Source organism: Hesperophylax consimilis, chromosome 17, assembly GCF_061612785.1.
Source record: "Hesperophylax consimilis isolate HC1 chromosome 17, BYU_Hcon_1.0, whole genome shotgun sequence".
Classification (NCBI taxonomy): Eukaryota; Metazoa; Arthropoda; class Insecta; order Trichoptera; family Limnephilidae; genus Hesperophylax; species Hesperophylax consimilis.
Window position 1 is genome coordinate 33,502,795 of NC_142852.1, and position 18,646 is coordinate 33,521,440.

At 35.9% G+C, this 18,646-nt stretch overlaps 1 protein-coding gene across 1 annotated transcript in view; it reads right to left on the reverse strand.

Annotated features, from left to right (window-relative positions):
• Positions 1-747: 747 nt before the first annotated feature.
• Cyfip (Cytoplasmic FMR1-interacting protein Sra-1) overlaps positions 748-18,646 on the reverse strand; it is a 60,840-nt gene continuing 42,941 nt past the window's right edge. Inside the window, exons 21-26 of the mRNA XM_089642162.1 lie at positions 17,665-17,868; positions 12,419-12,513; positions 11,211-11,386; positions 10,450-10,512; positions 6,133-6,280; positions 748-1,820 (exon numbers count right to left, since the gene is read on the reverse strand). Of these exons, the coding sequence (XP_089498288.1) occupies positions 1,644-1,820; positions 6,133-6,280; positions 10,450-10,512; positions 11,211-11,386; positions 12,419-12,513; positions 17,665-17,868 (863 nt within the window). The 3' untranslated portion in view covers positions 748-1,643. The remainder of the gene's footprint in view (positions 1,821-6,132; positions 6,281-10,449; positions 10,513-11,210; positions 11,387-12,418; positions 12,514-17,664; positions 17,869-18,646) is intronic.

An 18,646-nucleotide genomic window follows, 5' to 3' on the forward strand; every position in this document is an offset into this window, starting at 1 on the left:
AGGTTCACTTTCCCTGTGAGTAAATCATGCTGTACTGTTTCAAGGATTGTGATTGCCCACGGCCATATATTTAATGTTAGCATTAGTTAAGAATACCGTTTTGGGATTTAAACTGGTTTTGTTTCAATTTTACAATTCTCACTCCGGGTTCTTCAATTATTTTGTTAATACGGATTTAGAACAAAATGGGATACTTAGTTCCTTCTATGAACATTGGCATTGCAGCTTGTCTCAACAAACTACACCCTTATCATTCAAATAAAAAAGATTGCTTCAGATGCTCATAACTTTCTATTTTTATGGAGTTCCGGGAAATTCCATATTATTTGCTTTGCCAAGTTCATTAAATCTGTAATTAGCTTGAGGGGTTAAGTTATTATCAGTTGACCGATCACAATCTGTAATTAGCTTGAGGGGTTAAGTAATTATCAGTTGACCGATCACAATCCTTAATTAGCTTGAGGGGTTAAGTTATTATCTGTTGACCGATCACAATCTGTAATTAGCTTGAGGGGTTAAGTTATTATCAGTTGACCGATCACAATCTGTAATTAGCTTGAGGGGTTAAGTTATTATCAGTTGACCGATCACAATCCTTAATTAGCTTGAGGGGTTAAGTTATTATCAGTTGACCGATCACAATCTGTAATTAGCTTGAGGGGTTAAGTTATTATCAGTTGACCGATCATAATCTGTAATTAGCTTGAGGGGTTAATTATTAAAAAACTACCTTTATTCATAGAGATATTTATTTATTAAATAATTTGTATTACAAAGGTTGGGAATATTTTTCCACTAATAATAAATAACCGAACATTCTCTCGGTTCTAGGCCGTTTGTGACATCCACAACTACCAGACCAATATGCTTCATTTTCATTCAATTTCATTATAACTCATTCTACAGATGATCATTATCAATTAAACTGGAACTGTGGCTGGCTACAAACCACTCTTACAGAAGAGAGACACGACAGACAAGATGGCTGGAGACCCAGACATTTCCCACCAAGATGGCTGCCTGTACATTTCAGGTAAGATGGCAGACAAGAGGCTGCATGTACAAGAGGTCCAGAAGACACTTCACACCTAGATGGACTGAATTACTCGAGTCCCAGACACTTCCCACCCGCCTGTACATGAGGTCCCCGCCAAGATGGCCGCCTGTATAAGAGACAAAGCACTGAAATCCAAGATGGCTGCCCATACAAGACAACCAGACACCGACAGCCAAAATGGCAGCCGGTCTTGTTCAAATAAAAAATTATTTAAGGTGCATGTTACTCAAATATTTATCACTAATACCACAGCGTCTGGTCCTAACATTGCAGAAATTAACGGAAAGAATTGTGTTACTATTGACAGTGCCACAACATAGAAACAATATGTATCTAAAATCACTAAAAGCAATACATAATTACAACGGACTTTTATTTCATGGAATACACTGTTGTTTATTCCATTTCCGCTAACGGTAAAATGCTGACGTTATGTCTTAGTCAAAATTCTCTCAAGAATCGTAATTACAATTTGTCACTACGAGAAAACTGTTATTATTATTTCTTGTAAAGGGCATTAATTTAATAATAGCCGGAATTAGCGCACATGCTCCCAAAGGTTTGTTTGTGTAAAGTCCGGCCATGATTAGTGTGTGCCGGGGTGGTGCGGGGGCGGGAAGCAGCGCACATGCTCCACGGCGGCCCCCCCGCCGCCCCCGCCCGCCCCGCCGCCCGCTCCCTCGAGGTGGCGGTTCAGCGCCGAGAAGATCTGCGAGTTCAGCACCTGGAAGCGCCGGATCCGATCCACCATGCGCTTCAAATGCTGGAAACAATTTATCATTAACCATTAACCATCTAGGGTGAATGATACAGCTATTGGCTGTTTAAGAAAATTTTCAACTTCAACATCGTTTTTTTGTCTCAATAACTAACATTTTTTTAAATCATTTACACCTATAGGTAGGTAATTTATTTCTTAACGTGTATTGATAATTAGTTTTCCTTGTACATTGACATATATTTTTATAATATTTATGAAATGAAAAAAGGGACAGAATACAGCTATTGGCCCCTTTGGCGCAGTTAATGGCCCTGACCTTCTGTAGTAATTGGCCCCCCAATATTAACATATTTTTATTAACTTTTAACAAAGAGATTGTGCTTTTAATCCCTGAATAAGTGAACTTATTATCTACTTTCTTTAGTGAAGTTCTTTAGTTTTTTTATGTAATATAATAAAACATGTTATTTACTGCATTTAAAAGTAATTTTAATAATTTAAATACAAAATCAAAAGGTACAAGACCGTACTACATGAACAAAAGAGGGAAAAAGGCGAATGATAACTTAAGTGCTGCTAGATTTAGTTTAGTAATTTTAGAATATCTTCTGTGCCCATCATGTCGGAGCACACTGTGTCTTCTGACATTGTGTCGGACTGATCACCAGCTACCATGAAACACATATGACATAAGAACATGTCGCCGTCTTCTTTATCAGGGACATGGTGAACGTGTTTTTTGGGTACACAAGTGTCATGGAAGTGTTCTTTGCAATCTTCGCACTTTAGGTAAGAATCTGTTTTAATACGTCTCTTACACATACGACATTCTTTTTCATCAATAATAAAATCACCGTCATTTGCAGGATGAGTCTTTGAAGTTTGAGCCGATGCTGGATCGGACTTCTCATTATTGGTTGTTGTAGATAGAGTAATTGGATTATTTTTAATTTTCTTACTGTTTTTCTTTCCTTTGTCTTCCAGTATTTTTCTTTTCTTGGAGTCTTGTAGTTATTGCCTCTTTTCCCTTTTGCTATTTTTTTGTCATCTTTAGCTTTTTTTTCCTTGCTTTATTTTCCAAACATTCTTGGTACTGCCTTGACGAAACAGCATATGGACTCTTTTCAGTATCCCTCTTTCCCTTTCTTGCAGGTTCCTTGGGGCGGAATAGGTATTCTTTTAATTCTTTTATATCACCAGGAACATTAGAAATTTGATCTACATTTCGATGCTCTTCACTATCTTCCCCTGTATTAGGAATTGATACAGATTCTTGGTTACAAAGCGTAATGGAATCCATATTATTATTTTCGTTTTCTGTGCCAGTTTCATTAAGATTATTATTGTTAAAAAAATTCCTCATTTTAAACAATACATGAAATTCTTTTGTGTTATTTTCCGGGCCTACAACTTCCCTAAAAGTTTGAAATTTATGTAAATTATCTGATCCAACAATTTTGCAAAACATGTCGTACCCCATAGTTTTTAGTTGCATATTTGAACCATTATCTTCTATTTGCGGAGATCCATTGGCAAGACATTTAGTGTAATCTATGGCGTCTGGATTAAAAGGATGCAATCCGCATGTCCTGAAACCATTAACCAAATATTCTGGTTTTATATTATCAACAACAGTTTTTAATATGCTTGGAAAATTAGATTTGGAAACAATTTTGTCGGGATTTTCCACATTCCACTCTCGAACTGCTTTTCTCCACATTTGCTTTACAGGTCCAAAAACAGAGACGTCAGCTGGTTGAAGAATCCGCGTTGCGTTAGGAAATAGTGCAATAATTTCTATCTGTAATTGATTGCACAGTAAACTTACTTCATATGATAGATGAGATTTGTGACCATCAATAAATAATATGACTAGCAGTTTAATTTTGTTGAGTACTAAGTAGGGGTGGAAAACATGTTTAATGTAATCGTAAAATACTTGTGTAGTCATCCAGCCTGATCACTGCGACCGACGCCCCATTCTTTAGGAACTGTGATACCAATTCTTTCAGGTATCCAATGGTATGGGTAGATTATCATAGGGAGGTTTGTTTTTCCATCAGCAGAAAATGTAAACATTACAGTTAGGCTTTCTTTTGCGTTTCCCTTATCGATTGCATAAATGTTTTTGTCTCCCTTGTTTGCAAAATACCCGACCACTGGATGGACATGTCTGAAAACCTGACTCATCTGCATTAAAAATTTGCGAGGCGTCCTTTAAAACAAGATTAAGTCCCTTTTCGTAAATATAGTCTTTAATCTGTGAGAACCATTTTCTTATGTCTTTTTCAGATACGCAAGAACTAGCTCCGGAAACTGCCTCACTTGCTCTGGTCACTATATTTGGATGACGCCTTAAAAAAGCTTTCATCTAACCTTTTCCTGGTCTATTATTGATGAAGGGATTTGGACGAGGGTTCTCATTAAGAAAAGATTGAACACTGTTCAATACGTCATACTTTTTTCGGGGAAAACCTTTTCTAGATAGATCGCATAGCCAATATTTGAGGTCTCGCTCTTCCATTTGAGAAAGTATCGGTTTTGGTCCAAATTGGGATTTGGTAGTGGGATTTTTTAATCTAAATTGTAAAGTAGCTCAAGTATTCCATACTTTTTCGAAGCAGCCCGCAGTGCTACTCCACTCCTTATTTCTTCAGTGGCCTTATCTAGTTGTTCGACCGTATACTTTGGTATTTTTGGCATGATGCGCGAACAACAGAAATTGAGGAAAAAAAATGATATAGTAATTGGCAGGTCTTTAACCCAGTAATTGGCCCCCCGGCCAATTACTGTTATTTGTTATCTGATTCACTTCAAATTTACACAGCGAAGCCGTTTTTTCGCATTATTTGCCCATTGTGAAAATAAACCAAATTCATTTTTTCCCAAAAATCATAGTAATTGGCCGGGGGGGCTAATAACTATAGATTGTATGTTTTGAAGTGACAGTTATTAGACACTCACATAAAACCTCCAATTTTAACCTAAAAATGAATAAAAAGGACAGCTACGACACTAACAATAAAGCATTTACACATAAAATCAGAAGGAATCACAAAAAAACACATTCTCTGACTATTATATCTAAATAACACAAACAGAATACCTTAACAAAATGTTAAGAAATGACAGCAAAATTAGCAGACACTTCGAGAAGACGCCATTATTTACACTAGCGCCACATGGTTGTAAAATATTGAACTTGTGAGTGAAAGACAAGGATAACACAACATGCTTACGAAGGATGCTATGTGATAGAGACGCCGTAAGTCTTATTATATGGTTTCAAATTTGAAAAGGCCCATTGCTGTAGCAGGGCCAATAGCTGTATCACTCACCCTATTGGATAACCAACACCTCTGCCATTTGCCACCCCACGTGGTTTGCAGAGGTGTTCGGGTTCAATGGATGAGGTGATATAAATATAGATAGTAATTTAATATGCATATGCATATAAATTATTAAAATACCAAGAGCTCTGAAAGATCTACGATACGAAGATAGACTCAAGGAACTAAGATTACCAACCTTACAAGAAAGAAGAGAAAGGGGTGACTTGATCGAGACTTTATCTGGACATTACAGTTGCCCTAGCATCCAAGAAATCTTCACTACTAATAAAAATATAAATCTCCGTGGACACCTTTTGCATCTAATCCTAGAAAACACTTCCTTGCAAATAGAGTAGTGGATGCTTGGAACAAACTCCCACAACATGTCATCGATGCAACAAATATAAATCAATTCAAAGCTCTATTGGATTCACATTTGGAGAGAAGAAAGGACTTAGTTCAAACTTAAAACAACTCAATTACTGTCAAATCAGATATGAGCGCATCAGCAGAATGCTGCCTGCTCATTACATAATAATAATAATAAGATTATCATAAAGTATCGAACTCGAGTTATTATTGACTTAAAACCATCTCCGGAAAAAAATAAGTTTATGTAATGTTTCTCTTTGTGAAAACGCTCCACAGTTTCTCTCGGTCAACTTTGACAGAATCTGGGTCCAACAGTTCAATTGAATTATATTCATTATTTGATGTTTATTTTAATGCATTTAAACAAATATAAAAAGTGGGTCTGGACTAGACTATGAGTAACAGAGCTTGCCTTAAATACTAAGTCCACATCCAAATTGATTCTGTTCAATGGTAAGATTGCTCTCCAAGGTTCCAAGATAACTCACCAAAATGACAATTCAACAATCAGTCTGAAGAAATGTGTAGGAATGTGTACATCCCATCTGACCCATGGATGATTCATTCCGGACACGCCCAAGAGAGTGTGGATAGGAAAGAGCCGATGCCGTACAGTGGAGACCAAACTTAAGCGATGGGATTAGACTTACGATGCCTTTGACGGTGTCGTCCTTGCCGTCCACCCGTTGCACGCGCAGGATGTGGTAGCAGAAGTCCAGGGCCTCGAAGCGGCGTTGCTGACCCAGCAGGGCGATGATGGTGCAGCCTGCCCAATGGAGACCCTCACCAAACAGCTCCCTAAAGGACATCACACGTTAGACGACGTTGATATTTTACAGTCCAGTCCCCTCAGGTCTCTGGCAAATTCTGTCAGAAGATCGAAATATTTTTTCATTCTACTAATATAGAGTAGTGGAAGCATAGAACTAACTCCCACAACATGCCATCCATTCTACTAATATAGAGTAGTGGAAGCATAGAACTAACTTCCACAACATGTCATCCATTCTACTAATATAGAGTAGTGGAAGCTTAGAACTAACTTCCACAACATGTCATCCATTCTACTAATATAGAGTAGTGGAAGCTTACGTAAGTGCTCACAGCGACCGCCACACCCGTAATTTTATTTGCATGAAGATGGCTACACATCAACAACGATTTTGTAATGATTAATAAAGAAGAAAAGGCCCAGATAAAATGTTGGAATAGAAGTTGGCCTGAGAGAAACAATTCTGCGCGCTCTTTTGTTAACGGCGGAATTGAATGCAGTTGTGGACAGTTGCAAAAAGGTTGCAGTGTTATGGACATTAGGCGACTTTATGCCAAAAACATATTAACATACCTCTTCAAACACAAAACTACTATTGAAAATGTCCAAACTGCTCGTGATACTAGAACCAAAGGATATAATCTCTTACTAATCCCTTTCGCTAAAACAACTTTTGGCCAGAAAAATTTTAGATATTTTGCAACGAGGCTATATAATGCTCTCCCACTAGCCATTAGACTGAACACAATTTTTTTGAAATATAAAACAGACACCAATACTTGGATCATCAGCCAAGACAGATCTAAGGTCAAAATTTTTATAAAAACTCCTTTATAATTATGTACTCTCCAACTAGATGGTGATTGACCTCTGTCATTTAATGTTATGTACGATAACCTACACTTTTTATTATGTCTTCACGGTTTAAAATGTATCCAACTTTATAATTTATATTTTAGTTATAGTTATTTTTTTATATTAACTCCACACAGGAGGCCCTGAAGAAAATAATTTCCCTCAGGGCCTATGTCATCTTTGGGGATGCTGTGTGGAGGGTCTTTTTGTGGAGAGGAAGGAGTGAACATGGGTCTTGAAGAGTCCCATGTTGTAGGAGGGAGGAAACACAGAGGCCGGCAGTTCGTTCCACAGCCGAGCTGTTGAACTTAAGAACGAATCGTAGAAGCGACCCATTCTCATGTGACAAATGTCAACCGTGTACAAATGTTGGGCGCGCGTTTGGCGTGTATCCCGACTACGCACCGGTGCCGAAGGGATCAATGACGCTAGTTCCTCAGAGCATCTTCCATTGTAATACCGATAGAACAAGGACAGCATACCTACCTGACGCCTGTGCTCTAAAGATTGTTAAGATTGGGGAATCTATCAAACGGACCGCCCGTTTTTGCACAGAGTCAAGGGTTTTTTTCAGGTATTTTAGTTATGCATGTATCAAATAATATGTAAATACGCATTTATGTATCCTATACGTCTGTCTCGACACAGATATATCCTAATGAGACAGATATCGAAAAACACCTGTAAAACAACTTTATATTGATAATAAAAAAAAAATTTAAATTTCTTTAATTTTATCCGAATGACAGGCAGATGACAGCAACAGACTGCGAATTCAAATACGTCACGTTATAAAGAGAAACGTTGAGATTCAGAAAACTTTTTTCCATGAATAATTAATTCTATCTCTTCAATTTTTGGAATCAGAAAATTTTCTTTCAATTTACATTAGTTTTGGTGGGTACATAGTGCTTTTGTGAGTTCTATCTAGTCTTATTTGTTTATATTGTTTTCGGGAGATAACATACTTTCAGAAGTCACTAGATATGTGTTAGACTTAAGTCACTAGTAATAAGTCCTAGATGTAAGTCACTAGTTATCAAAAATCTGTTGATGAAAAAATAAGAAAATACACAGATTTAGGAAATGAGATAAAAAGAATTTGGCATTCTCAGACTATAAAAATATTACCATTTGTTATTTCGGCTACTGGCATTATACCTAGCTCTCTCATTCAAAATTTAGGCATATTAGATCTATCAAAAAATTTACATATAAAAATGCAAAAATCAGTCATTTTAAATACATGTAGGATAACGAAAGATTTTTTTAATATTTATGTTGAGGGATCAGTAGGATTTATAGGCCCTGTTAGAAGTTCTACCGAGCCGAACCCTCTGATATGAAAATATCTGGAGTCGGTGAATTATTTTCCCATTTGATCTCTGGTGAGTTGACGTGTTGTTCTTGTATTGTTTTGTATGTATTATGCTTATATAATGCACTTGCATAATTTGGATTGACGAGATGATCATTTGTGGAAAAGTGTGTAGAAAGGGTTTAGTTTTTCCTATGGGGAAGATTTAACCCGGACATAAAATCGGAAAAAAATCAATGCTAGTTATCAGCCAGCTGTACTTATTATTTAATAAATATATTTGTACAGCGCCCTTGAGGTGATTTTACACAAAAACGGTGCAATGTAAATAAGCCAAATATTATTATATTATTATTACAATACTTATCCACTTTTATCCAATTTAGTTCATTTAATAAAAATCCTAATTTTATCTACAAGAGCGATTTTTGGTATATTACAGCAAGTTTGTAAAAACATTTTGAGCATTCGCTCGTCATAATATGTCAAATTTATAGCAAGTGAAATCTGGGTGGATTCATTGGCAGTTCTGTCAAGCAACTAGCCTATAATGATATAATAACAGAACTTGAATAGGACTTTCACAGAACCCGAAAATTAATGTTGCAATTTTAAGAATTGTTCAAATTCTGTAAAACAACCCGTCCTAAAACACTTACAGTGTCGTTTACTTTGGCAATTTCGCCATAAGTCACTTATGTAAGTAAAAAAAAAAAAAAAAAAAACTTACGTGTGTAAAAGCAGTCATGAAATCATTGCCAAATCGGATATGAACGCATCAGCAGAATGTTGCCTGCTCATTAATTAATAATAAGAAGTCTAATTGAATATAACTCAGTAGTTTGGTCTCCATCTTATAAAATTCACATTAACAACATTGAGCGAATACAAAAAAAAATCTACGTTTTATAAATTTTAAATTAAATATCCTTGTCGAAGACTTAAAATGCAATTTTTTATTAAATACTCTAAAAATACATACATTAGAAGATAGACGTAAAATAAACGATTTAACGTTCTTATTCAAAATACTTAACTCTAAATTCGACTGTTGTGAACTCCTGCAACTTATAAACATACATACACCCACAGTAACAACACGACAAAATACAATATTCTACAGCAGCACACATAAGCGTAACTACATTGCCCACTCTCCGATACAACGACTTCACACCATGGGAAATCATTACTTGGGTGATGTTGACATATTCAATACCAACCTTTTGTGGATCATTTAAAACATTTATTTCAACAATACTCCTAAACACATCATGTAAACCTACAAATTGCTGTAATTTTCTGTTTTCGTTTCTTGTGTTTGTATGACTTGTTGCATAGCTTTTAGCAAATGTAATTTTATTCTTATTTTTTATGTTTCAAAATATCTGTCAAATTAAAATTATACTACCAACCATGTAAAAGCCCTCTGGGCGTTAAATAAATAAATAAATAAAATAATAAAAATTAAAAATACGAGACAACCTTATTCTATTAAGCATTATGTACATTTTTATAAACCACCGGTGGTTGCGCCAATGCGCAATAGACATTAATTTATACATACATCTCATGCACACATACACACATACCTGCGACCACTGTACTGAGATAGTATTATTGTCCTTTGTCCTACCTTCCTTTCCATTCCTGCTCATTTATGTGCCCTTTGGTAATCAGTCAGTATGTTGCAATAACCCGAACCGCTCACAATAACCGCATCCGCGCGAGATTTCATCTCCCTTATCTTATTACCTAATTATTCGCGCCGATATTGTGCAAGCCGCTCCGTGTTAAGTGACATTGTTGTGAGGAGAAAAGACGGGAAGAAACAAGTGCCCTTTCCTAATGGTGAGTCCTTCCTTTATCCGCACAACAAATATTGTCTTATGTGCAGTGGTCATTGCTCAATCATCCAAGGTCCTTCGACAATCATTTCTTATACTATCATAAAAACAACTTCATAACTTCTTATACACCAACCGGATTAAATGCAGGTCTGAAAGAGTATGAGTTACTTACTCTACGGTGAATTGTGTGTCAGCAACGGGAATACAGTAAAGGAACTGTAGAGCAGACCACAATCTGAAATCAAAGTAAATATTTAATATAATAATGGTGACGAAATTATTCTAAGGTTACAGATAATCTCGGTCCTATATTTAATCTGACTTTATATTATTTAAGCAGTGACTTTTTTATTTTAACTACACACTGGAGGGGATGCTGTGTGGATGTCTTTTTTAGGAGAGGTAGGAGTGAGAATGGGTCTTGAAGACCATGCTGTAGGAGGGAGGAAACACGGAATCTGGCAATTGGTTCCAAGAATGAGTCAACCATGTACATATGTTGTATTTTCCGACTACGCACCTATGCCGAAGGGATCAATGACGCTAATTCCTCGGAGCATCTTCCATTGTAATACCGGTAGAAAAAAGACTGTGCTCTAAGGATTGTAATCCATTTGTTAAGGTAGGGGAATCCATCAAACTGAATAGCGACAAGTATTCTTTTCAGGTATTCTGGGGCTCCAGAACAGAGGTGGCTGCCAAACTCAACAGTGGCGAGCACTCCAGCTTCTGTTATGCTAACTTGACTCTGGTTCAATGGAGCTGTCACTTGATTCACTTGAAATCAGATATGAGCGCATCAGCAGAATATCATTTTGTTTGAAAACTTCAACGGTTCTTTTTGATAATAACAGAGGGCGCCACTTCCGTTTGCAACATTCCTAAAGTGTACAGTAATTAAGATAATAATAACATCAGATAAGGAAGAGGTACCTGTGGAATTGCGTGCACTCATCCGTGTTGGGCGGGTAGTGCTGCGGGGGCGGAGGCTGCCACGCGGGCCCCGTGAGCAGCGCACGCAGCCTCTGCAGCACCACCCCAAACAGCGTCAGGCCGCAGCACAGGCGTTCTCGTGTCAGCAGGTCACCCTCGCGCGCTATCTGCGCTTGCTGCAAATATGAGGGCTTCAATCAACTAGATCCGTCACACGCGCCTTACAGCCACATCTACTCGTATGACGACGCTATCGAGAATTCACCAAACTCAAGAAGACAGTGTCAGTATATTTTTCAAATCAATGACTGTCATTGATAAAAATTTAATATCAAACATGAAAAATGTCAGAGAACTCGATATTTCGAAAACACATTCGCTATGTTTAGGGTTTTAATAAAAAAAAATATTTTTAAAGTTAAATCAAATGTTACATTAGCGGCGCGAAATGTAAATTATTCCCTTTTTCGCGATTTAATTCATGGCATTCAGTATAAATAAATATATACTGGAAAGAACTATTATTTATCTCTCTAACATAGATAACCGTGTGTTTCTGAATGATAGAAAAAGAGATAAAAATAATTTTGTCATATACAACCCTTAAACGATGGGATAATGAGTGAAATTGTTTGAAATTTGAGTTGCGCCATTAGAGAAGCGGTGGCCAAACAGTTTTATTGTACTTTATTTAGTTTTAGGCCCAGCCCGACTTTTATACGAATTATAGGACCATAATATACCTAGAGAGCTATCCAAAATTATAGAGCATGAAATAACGTTAAACTGATAAACTGAATATGAAACAATATTAGTAAAACATGTAACAGTAACATAATATAATATAGAAACTAGAACATTACTACATATAAGACAAATCACTAAAACTTGTACATTACCAACGCTACTATAATTTGTAGGATTCAACAAAGTGCTGGTATAGATAAATATATCAATAGTACACCCAAGCTTGTTGCCCAGATCATGCATCCTATTGGTTAGTGAGTGTGTCTGATAGTTGGTTGTGTATGTATTGCAAAAGAATGTTACATTTTGTCTTGTGCTCCTAGTCGGTACACGGAATTTAATAGTGGCGACGATGGCAGGGCCGCCAATTAAGTCTAGTTTGGTTTCGGTTTCCCATAAGGGTCTAAGGGTTTTGGTGGATTGAAATTGCCGCAGCAATTGGACGTGAGACGAAGACTTACCTTGGCAGTTCCGAGCTTTTCAATGTTAGGCACTATTTGCAGCGTGGCGTATTTCACTTCCATCCTCTTCTGTTTCACCTCCGGCTTTTCCCCGTCTGTTCGAAAGAGAGAGATATACATATTATAATCAATCGCTGTTCGCACCAAATAATGATTCTTTTTTTATGTGAAACTGCACAAGAGTCTCAACTGCTCCCAACCAACTGGAGCCAGTGAGACTATGGCATCCCCAAATGGAGTATATTGTGAGGCTGAAGGTAGAAAGGGGAAGATGAAGATGGGGAAGTGCCTGGCAATTCAGATCTAGTCACCAAACATGGCCAAAGCCATTTCAAGCAACGTTTCAATTCTGATTGGTGGTCTTACACCAGGGCGATACTGAGAGTATCTTCCACTCTGAAATGTGCTGCAAGTATACTATATGTTATTTTAAATGAGTAAATTGTAAAATAACAGAGATTAACCAAATAAAATTAATTTGCATATGCCGGGATTTGAACCCGCAATCTTCAGATAGCTAGTCGAGAACCTTACCCCTTCGACCACGGTGGCTGAGGGATAAGGGTCTCGATTAACAAAGGTTTGTTAATTACAAACGTGTTTTATGACAAACTGTTCATGTACATTTTTATAATAATGTTAACAAACTTATTTAACAACGTTATTACATTACTGTAATATTCTTATCAAACTCCATTGTACAACCTTCTAAACATCTTTCATATGTGCACCTTTTGTCTTTATGTCTTTCATATGTGCACCTTTTGTCTATATGTCTGCCATATGTGCACCTTTTGTCTTTATGTCTTTCATATGTGCACCTTTTGTCTATATGTCTGCCATATGTGCACCTTTTGTCTTTATGTCTGCCATTTGTGCACCTTTTGTCTTTATATCTTTCATTTGTGCACCTTTTGTCTTTATATCTTTCATTTGTGCACCTTTTATCTTTATGTCTGCCATATTTATTTATTTATTTTTTCATGTTCTCCATAAAACGGTTATACACCAATATATCATGGAGAAGATTACAAATTAAAAAGTTTACAGAGGCAGTTTTACTATTTTGTGACATGTGTTAAAAGATAGTTACTGAATTGTCTGTAGGTGACATGGAAAATGTCGATGGCTAATGCAGAATCGTTAAGCAGTTGAGTCGCTCTGTTTATTGGCGCGTTCTGAAAGGCAGAAGTCCTCGCTTTCGGAGCATATAAGAGTGCATGGGATCTCCCTCGAGTATAATTGTTAGGGACATAAAAGTTAACCTCTTTCAACGTAGGTGGATTGTGTATTGTACCAGAGATTAACTTAAAAAAGTGTTTGCCTAAAAATATTTTTCTGCGGGCTTCTAATGTATTGAAATCGAGCATTCCTGTTAAGAACAAGGATGGATACAGGAATGGATAGTATGTATATTCCCTCATATACAGGTAACGCATAAACCTTTTTTGTACTTTTTCTATTTCTAAGATATGGTTTTGTTCAGAAGGGGCCCAAATAATGGAGCTGTTTTCCTTTGTGCACCTTTTGTCTTTATATCTTTCATATGTGCACCTTTTGTCTTTATGTCTGCCATATGTGCACCTTTTGTCTTTATGTCTTTCATATGTGCACCTTTTTTTTTTTTTATTTTTATTTAATATTTGTATGTTTTTTACAATAAATATACAATTATACATATTATACAGTGTTATCAAGGTAAATAATAATAGCTTTTCCTCACCATAAAGAGACAAGGCTCTTGTGTTTGGTGAGTGAATCCTCTAGCTCAATTATATGGAATCATGTAAGTAAGTAAATAATATATTTGCAAAACCAAAGGGATAAGTAAAAAATAGGCAAGATTTATCAATAATACAGTTTCAAGATTTGAAGGAAATAATAATAAGAGTAAGATATGGACTTTTATAGTAGTTTTAGGTAATTTTTTAATTTTATTTTAAATTCCTGAATATCTTCAATATTTTTTAGATATAATGGAAGGATGTTAAAATATGTTATACCTAGATAGAGATAGGTATTTTGTGTGTGCTTTGTATTAAGTTTTGGGATTTTGATAATTTTTTGATATCTTACTGATGAATTGAATTGTAAGTTATTTAACTGTATTTCTTTATAAATTTGTAGAGTTGAATATTTTTATATATATATTGTCTATTGTGGGTATATAGAATATTGAAAAGAGAATCTCAGTAGAAAATTTGGATGGTTTTTTCAATATTACTTTAATTATCAATCTTTGAACTATTTTAAGTGGATTTAATATATTGTTATAAGTTCCTCCCCAGCCAATAATACCATATCGTAATATAGATTATACAATTGCATAGTACACTCTTTTTAGGTTTTCTAGTCTAAGAATATTTCTAAGTCTTATAAATATATAAATACATTTTCTAATTCTTTTGACAAGTTCACAAATTTGTTTTTTCCATTTAAAATGTTGATCTATATATATACAGTAGAACCTCGTTAATTCGAAATCCAGCGGACATCAAAATTCAAATTTCGAATTAACGAATTCCCACGTAATTCGAAATTTTATGAAAAAAAAAAAAAAAAAATACGCCGAAAATCGATTTTCTCGGCCGCCTCTTCAAATCCGGTGGTATTTTAGTTGTTAATTCGTATTAATACCAATTATTTCTTTATTTTCGCGGTCGATTACCGTAGCGGCCGGCCCTGTAAATTCAGATATTCGCAATAAATTCGTAAAAATGCTATATATTTACGCGTAAATCGAGATTTTGCTGCCGATTTCGGTCGCGGCCTACCCTTTAAATTGAGATATTCGTAAAAATACGATATATTTCCGCGTAAATCGAGATTTCGCGGTAATTTTCTGTCGCGGCCGGCCCTTTATTTCAAATATCTGAATTTGAATTCGTAAAAATACGATATATTTCCGCGTAAAACGAGGATTCGCGGCCGTATTCCGTCGCGGCCAGCTCTTCAAATTCAGATATTCGAAATAAATTCATAAAAATGCTATATATTTACGCGTAAATCGAGATTTCGCTGCCGATTTCGGTCGCGGCCTACCCTTTAAATTGAGATATTCGTAAAAATACGATATATTTCCGCGTAAATCGAGATTTCGCGGTAATTTTCTGTCGCGGCCGGCCCTTTATTTCAAATATCTGAATTTGAATTCGTAAAAATACGATATATTTCCGCGTAAAACGAGAATTCGCAGCCGTATTCCGTCGCGGCCGGCTCTTCAAATTCAGATATTCGAAATAAATTCGTAAAAATATGATATATTTCCGCGTAAGTCGAATTTTGTCGGCAGTTTTTCATCGCGGCCGGCCTTTTAAGTTCAGATATTTGAAGTAAATTCGTAAAAATATGTCATATTTCGGCATGGATCGAAATTTTTCGGCCGATTTCCGTCGCGCCGTATTTTTTCAACGCGGATATTCGAAGTAAAGTTCATCACCGTCGCGGTGATGAAATACGATATATTTACGCGTAAATCGAAATTACGCGGCCGACCCTTTAAATGCAGATATTTGGCGTAAACTCGTAAAACTACGACATATATCCGCGTAAAATGTATTTTCTCGGCCCTTTAAACTCGGATATTCGAAATAAATTTGAAAAAATACGACATTCCAGTGTAAATCGATTCAGATTTACAAAATAATAATACTAATTAGGACGATGTATAACCACGTAAAAATACATTTTTCGGCGTTTTACCGCCACGGCTGACTTTTAGATTCAGATTTACGAAATATTATGATTTATTTTCGCAAAAATCAAATTTTTTCGAATTACACGAACAAATTTTCGTGCGCGGACAAAAATAAATTTCGAATTACGAATTAACGAATTTCGAATTAAAAAAAATTTTGTATGAAAAAATTTTTCAGTGGAAATTTTTTTTGCGAAAATTTCGAATTACGCGTTTTTTCGAATTATCGGGGTTCGAATTAACGGGGTTCTACTGTACCAAGATATTTAATTTCAGAAGTTAGACTAAGTATAGAACATTCTTGATTGCAATTAGTTCTGTTACATTTAAGTTGATGTATTATAATTTTTAATTCTGGTATTGATTTAAATTTGTTGATAGAGAATGGGATACATTTTGTTTTTTCAGTATTTAATGAGAGGAGGTTTTTATCGAACCAATTTTTCAATATATTAATATCAGTATTTGCTAAGTTATTAACATTATTCCAATCAGTACCTTCAATTATTATGACAGTGTCATCAGCATAAGATATTATTTTTCCATTTAATCTTTGATTGAATATGTCATTTACATAAATGATAAACAGTAACGGTCCCAGGACTGTACCTTGAGGTATGCCGAAGTAACTTGTTTTTTGTTGACTAAGTACATCGTTGATTTTTACGACTTGAGGGCGTTTGAAAAGGTAGCTTTTTATCCATTCTATAGCTGTACCACTTAATCCAATGTTTCTTAATTTACTTATAAGTTTGTCGTGTGATTTTTGTCTTTCATATGTGCACCTTTTGTCTTTATGTCTGCCATATGTGCACCTTTTGTCTTTATGTCTGCCATATGTGCACCTTTTGTCTTTATGTCTGCCATTTGTGCACCTTTTGTCTTTATATCTTTCATATGTGCATCTTTTATCTTTATGTATTTATTAATTTTATTTATCTATTATGTGCATCTACATAAAAAGGTTAACATATATATATTTTTGGCTTTGCCTGTCTCACTAGGAAATCCTGTGTCGAGACAGACTAGTTTACAAATATTTTATAAAATTAAAATAAAGTACATTTTTCAATAAACAAAAATATTTGACAAATATTTTCAGGTTGGTAACAATAATGAGATAGAGGATTATATTTGGGTGAGGTTACTAATTATTGCACGACCTTTTTCGATGATCCATTGTTTGATCAGGATTGGTTAATGTTATTTGATTGTCTTGTTTTTTCATTTTATATTTTAGACGCAATGTATTATATTATCCTCATGGACCGCGCAATGCTCAGCTATTGCTAATATCTTTCTGGGGCGTCTCTGACTTCTACCGCCATTCACAACTATATATATACCACAATGTTACTATTAAAAGACTTTAATTCGATTCAGTATCTCAATCCGTTGCAGAGATTTTGCATTGAGTATTCCTCGGGCGTCCCTGAATCCTTCTAAACACTCCTGGCACTAATAAGAACAAGCTTTGAAATGAACTAGTATAAAATGAACATGATAGTGAACAGGATAATCGTAAAGCTGTTAGATTAGCTGGGCTTACCGAGGCAGTGCAGTTTGGGCAGAATGTTCTGGAAAGGCGCGGCGTGCAGCAGGTCGGCGATCTCCTCCTGTCCCAGCGCCTGCTCGCACAGCAGACAGAACAGGATGGTGTTGCCGAGCTCGCGCAGGGCGTGGAACAGCTCGGTGCGCGCCTCGCCGTACTGCACTATGTCCTGCAGCTGGGCGTGGTAGTAACCCAGGACTCCTGCAACATTTACTTTACATTACAGAGACAAACAAACATATTAAACCATTTACAGATATTAAATATTTCATGGTGGGTACCAATGACATGTTTTCTTGTAATGTCTGGTGTGTATATTTAGTAATTATGTATCTGTGTTTATATGTGAGTGTATGTGTGTATATGTATGCGCATTGAAAAGTTAAACTCCATTGATGTAACTCGGATAACTCCATTAATGAAGGACTGAACGCGGTTGGCGATGAATAAAGGTTAAAATAATAGAAGAGCATGTATGAATGTGGATGAGGCAAGGAGTGTGTGCCAAAACCGAGTTGTTGGCGGTCCGTCCTCTTTACCTAACCCTGTGGTGAAATGACATTAAGGTTAGGTAGTTAGTTTATTGAACAGTTTATAATATGATTGACATGATGCTACTTATAAATTTGGGCAGTGAATCCGAAAAAAATTCACCGTTAATTAGGGAATTAGATGCAGTAAGGGGGTATTTCACTATCTCTGATTGTGTTCTGACCAAGCACTAATCCGCGGATTAGTCATTTTTTCGTTTTCACTATATCTGAATAACGCTAACGCTCGGGTTGAAGTTAGATTTGACTAATCAGTGCTCGAACTTCACGTTAGGCGCTATTCCTCGAATCAAAGATGGCGTCAAAACATTCCGAGTTTGACAGTGGAGAAGTGAGTCGAATTTTGTAGAATGAATTTGAATGCTTGTATGATCCATCCTGAATTATTTGATTGTGTTCAAAATAAGAAACAATGTATTAATTCGACA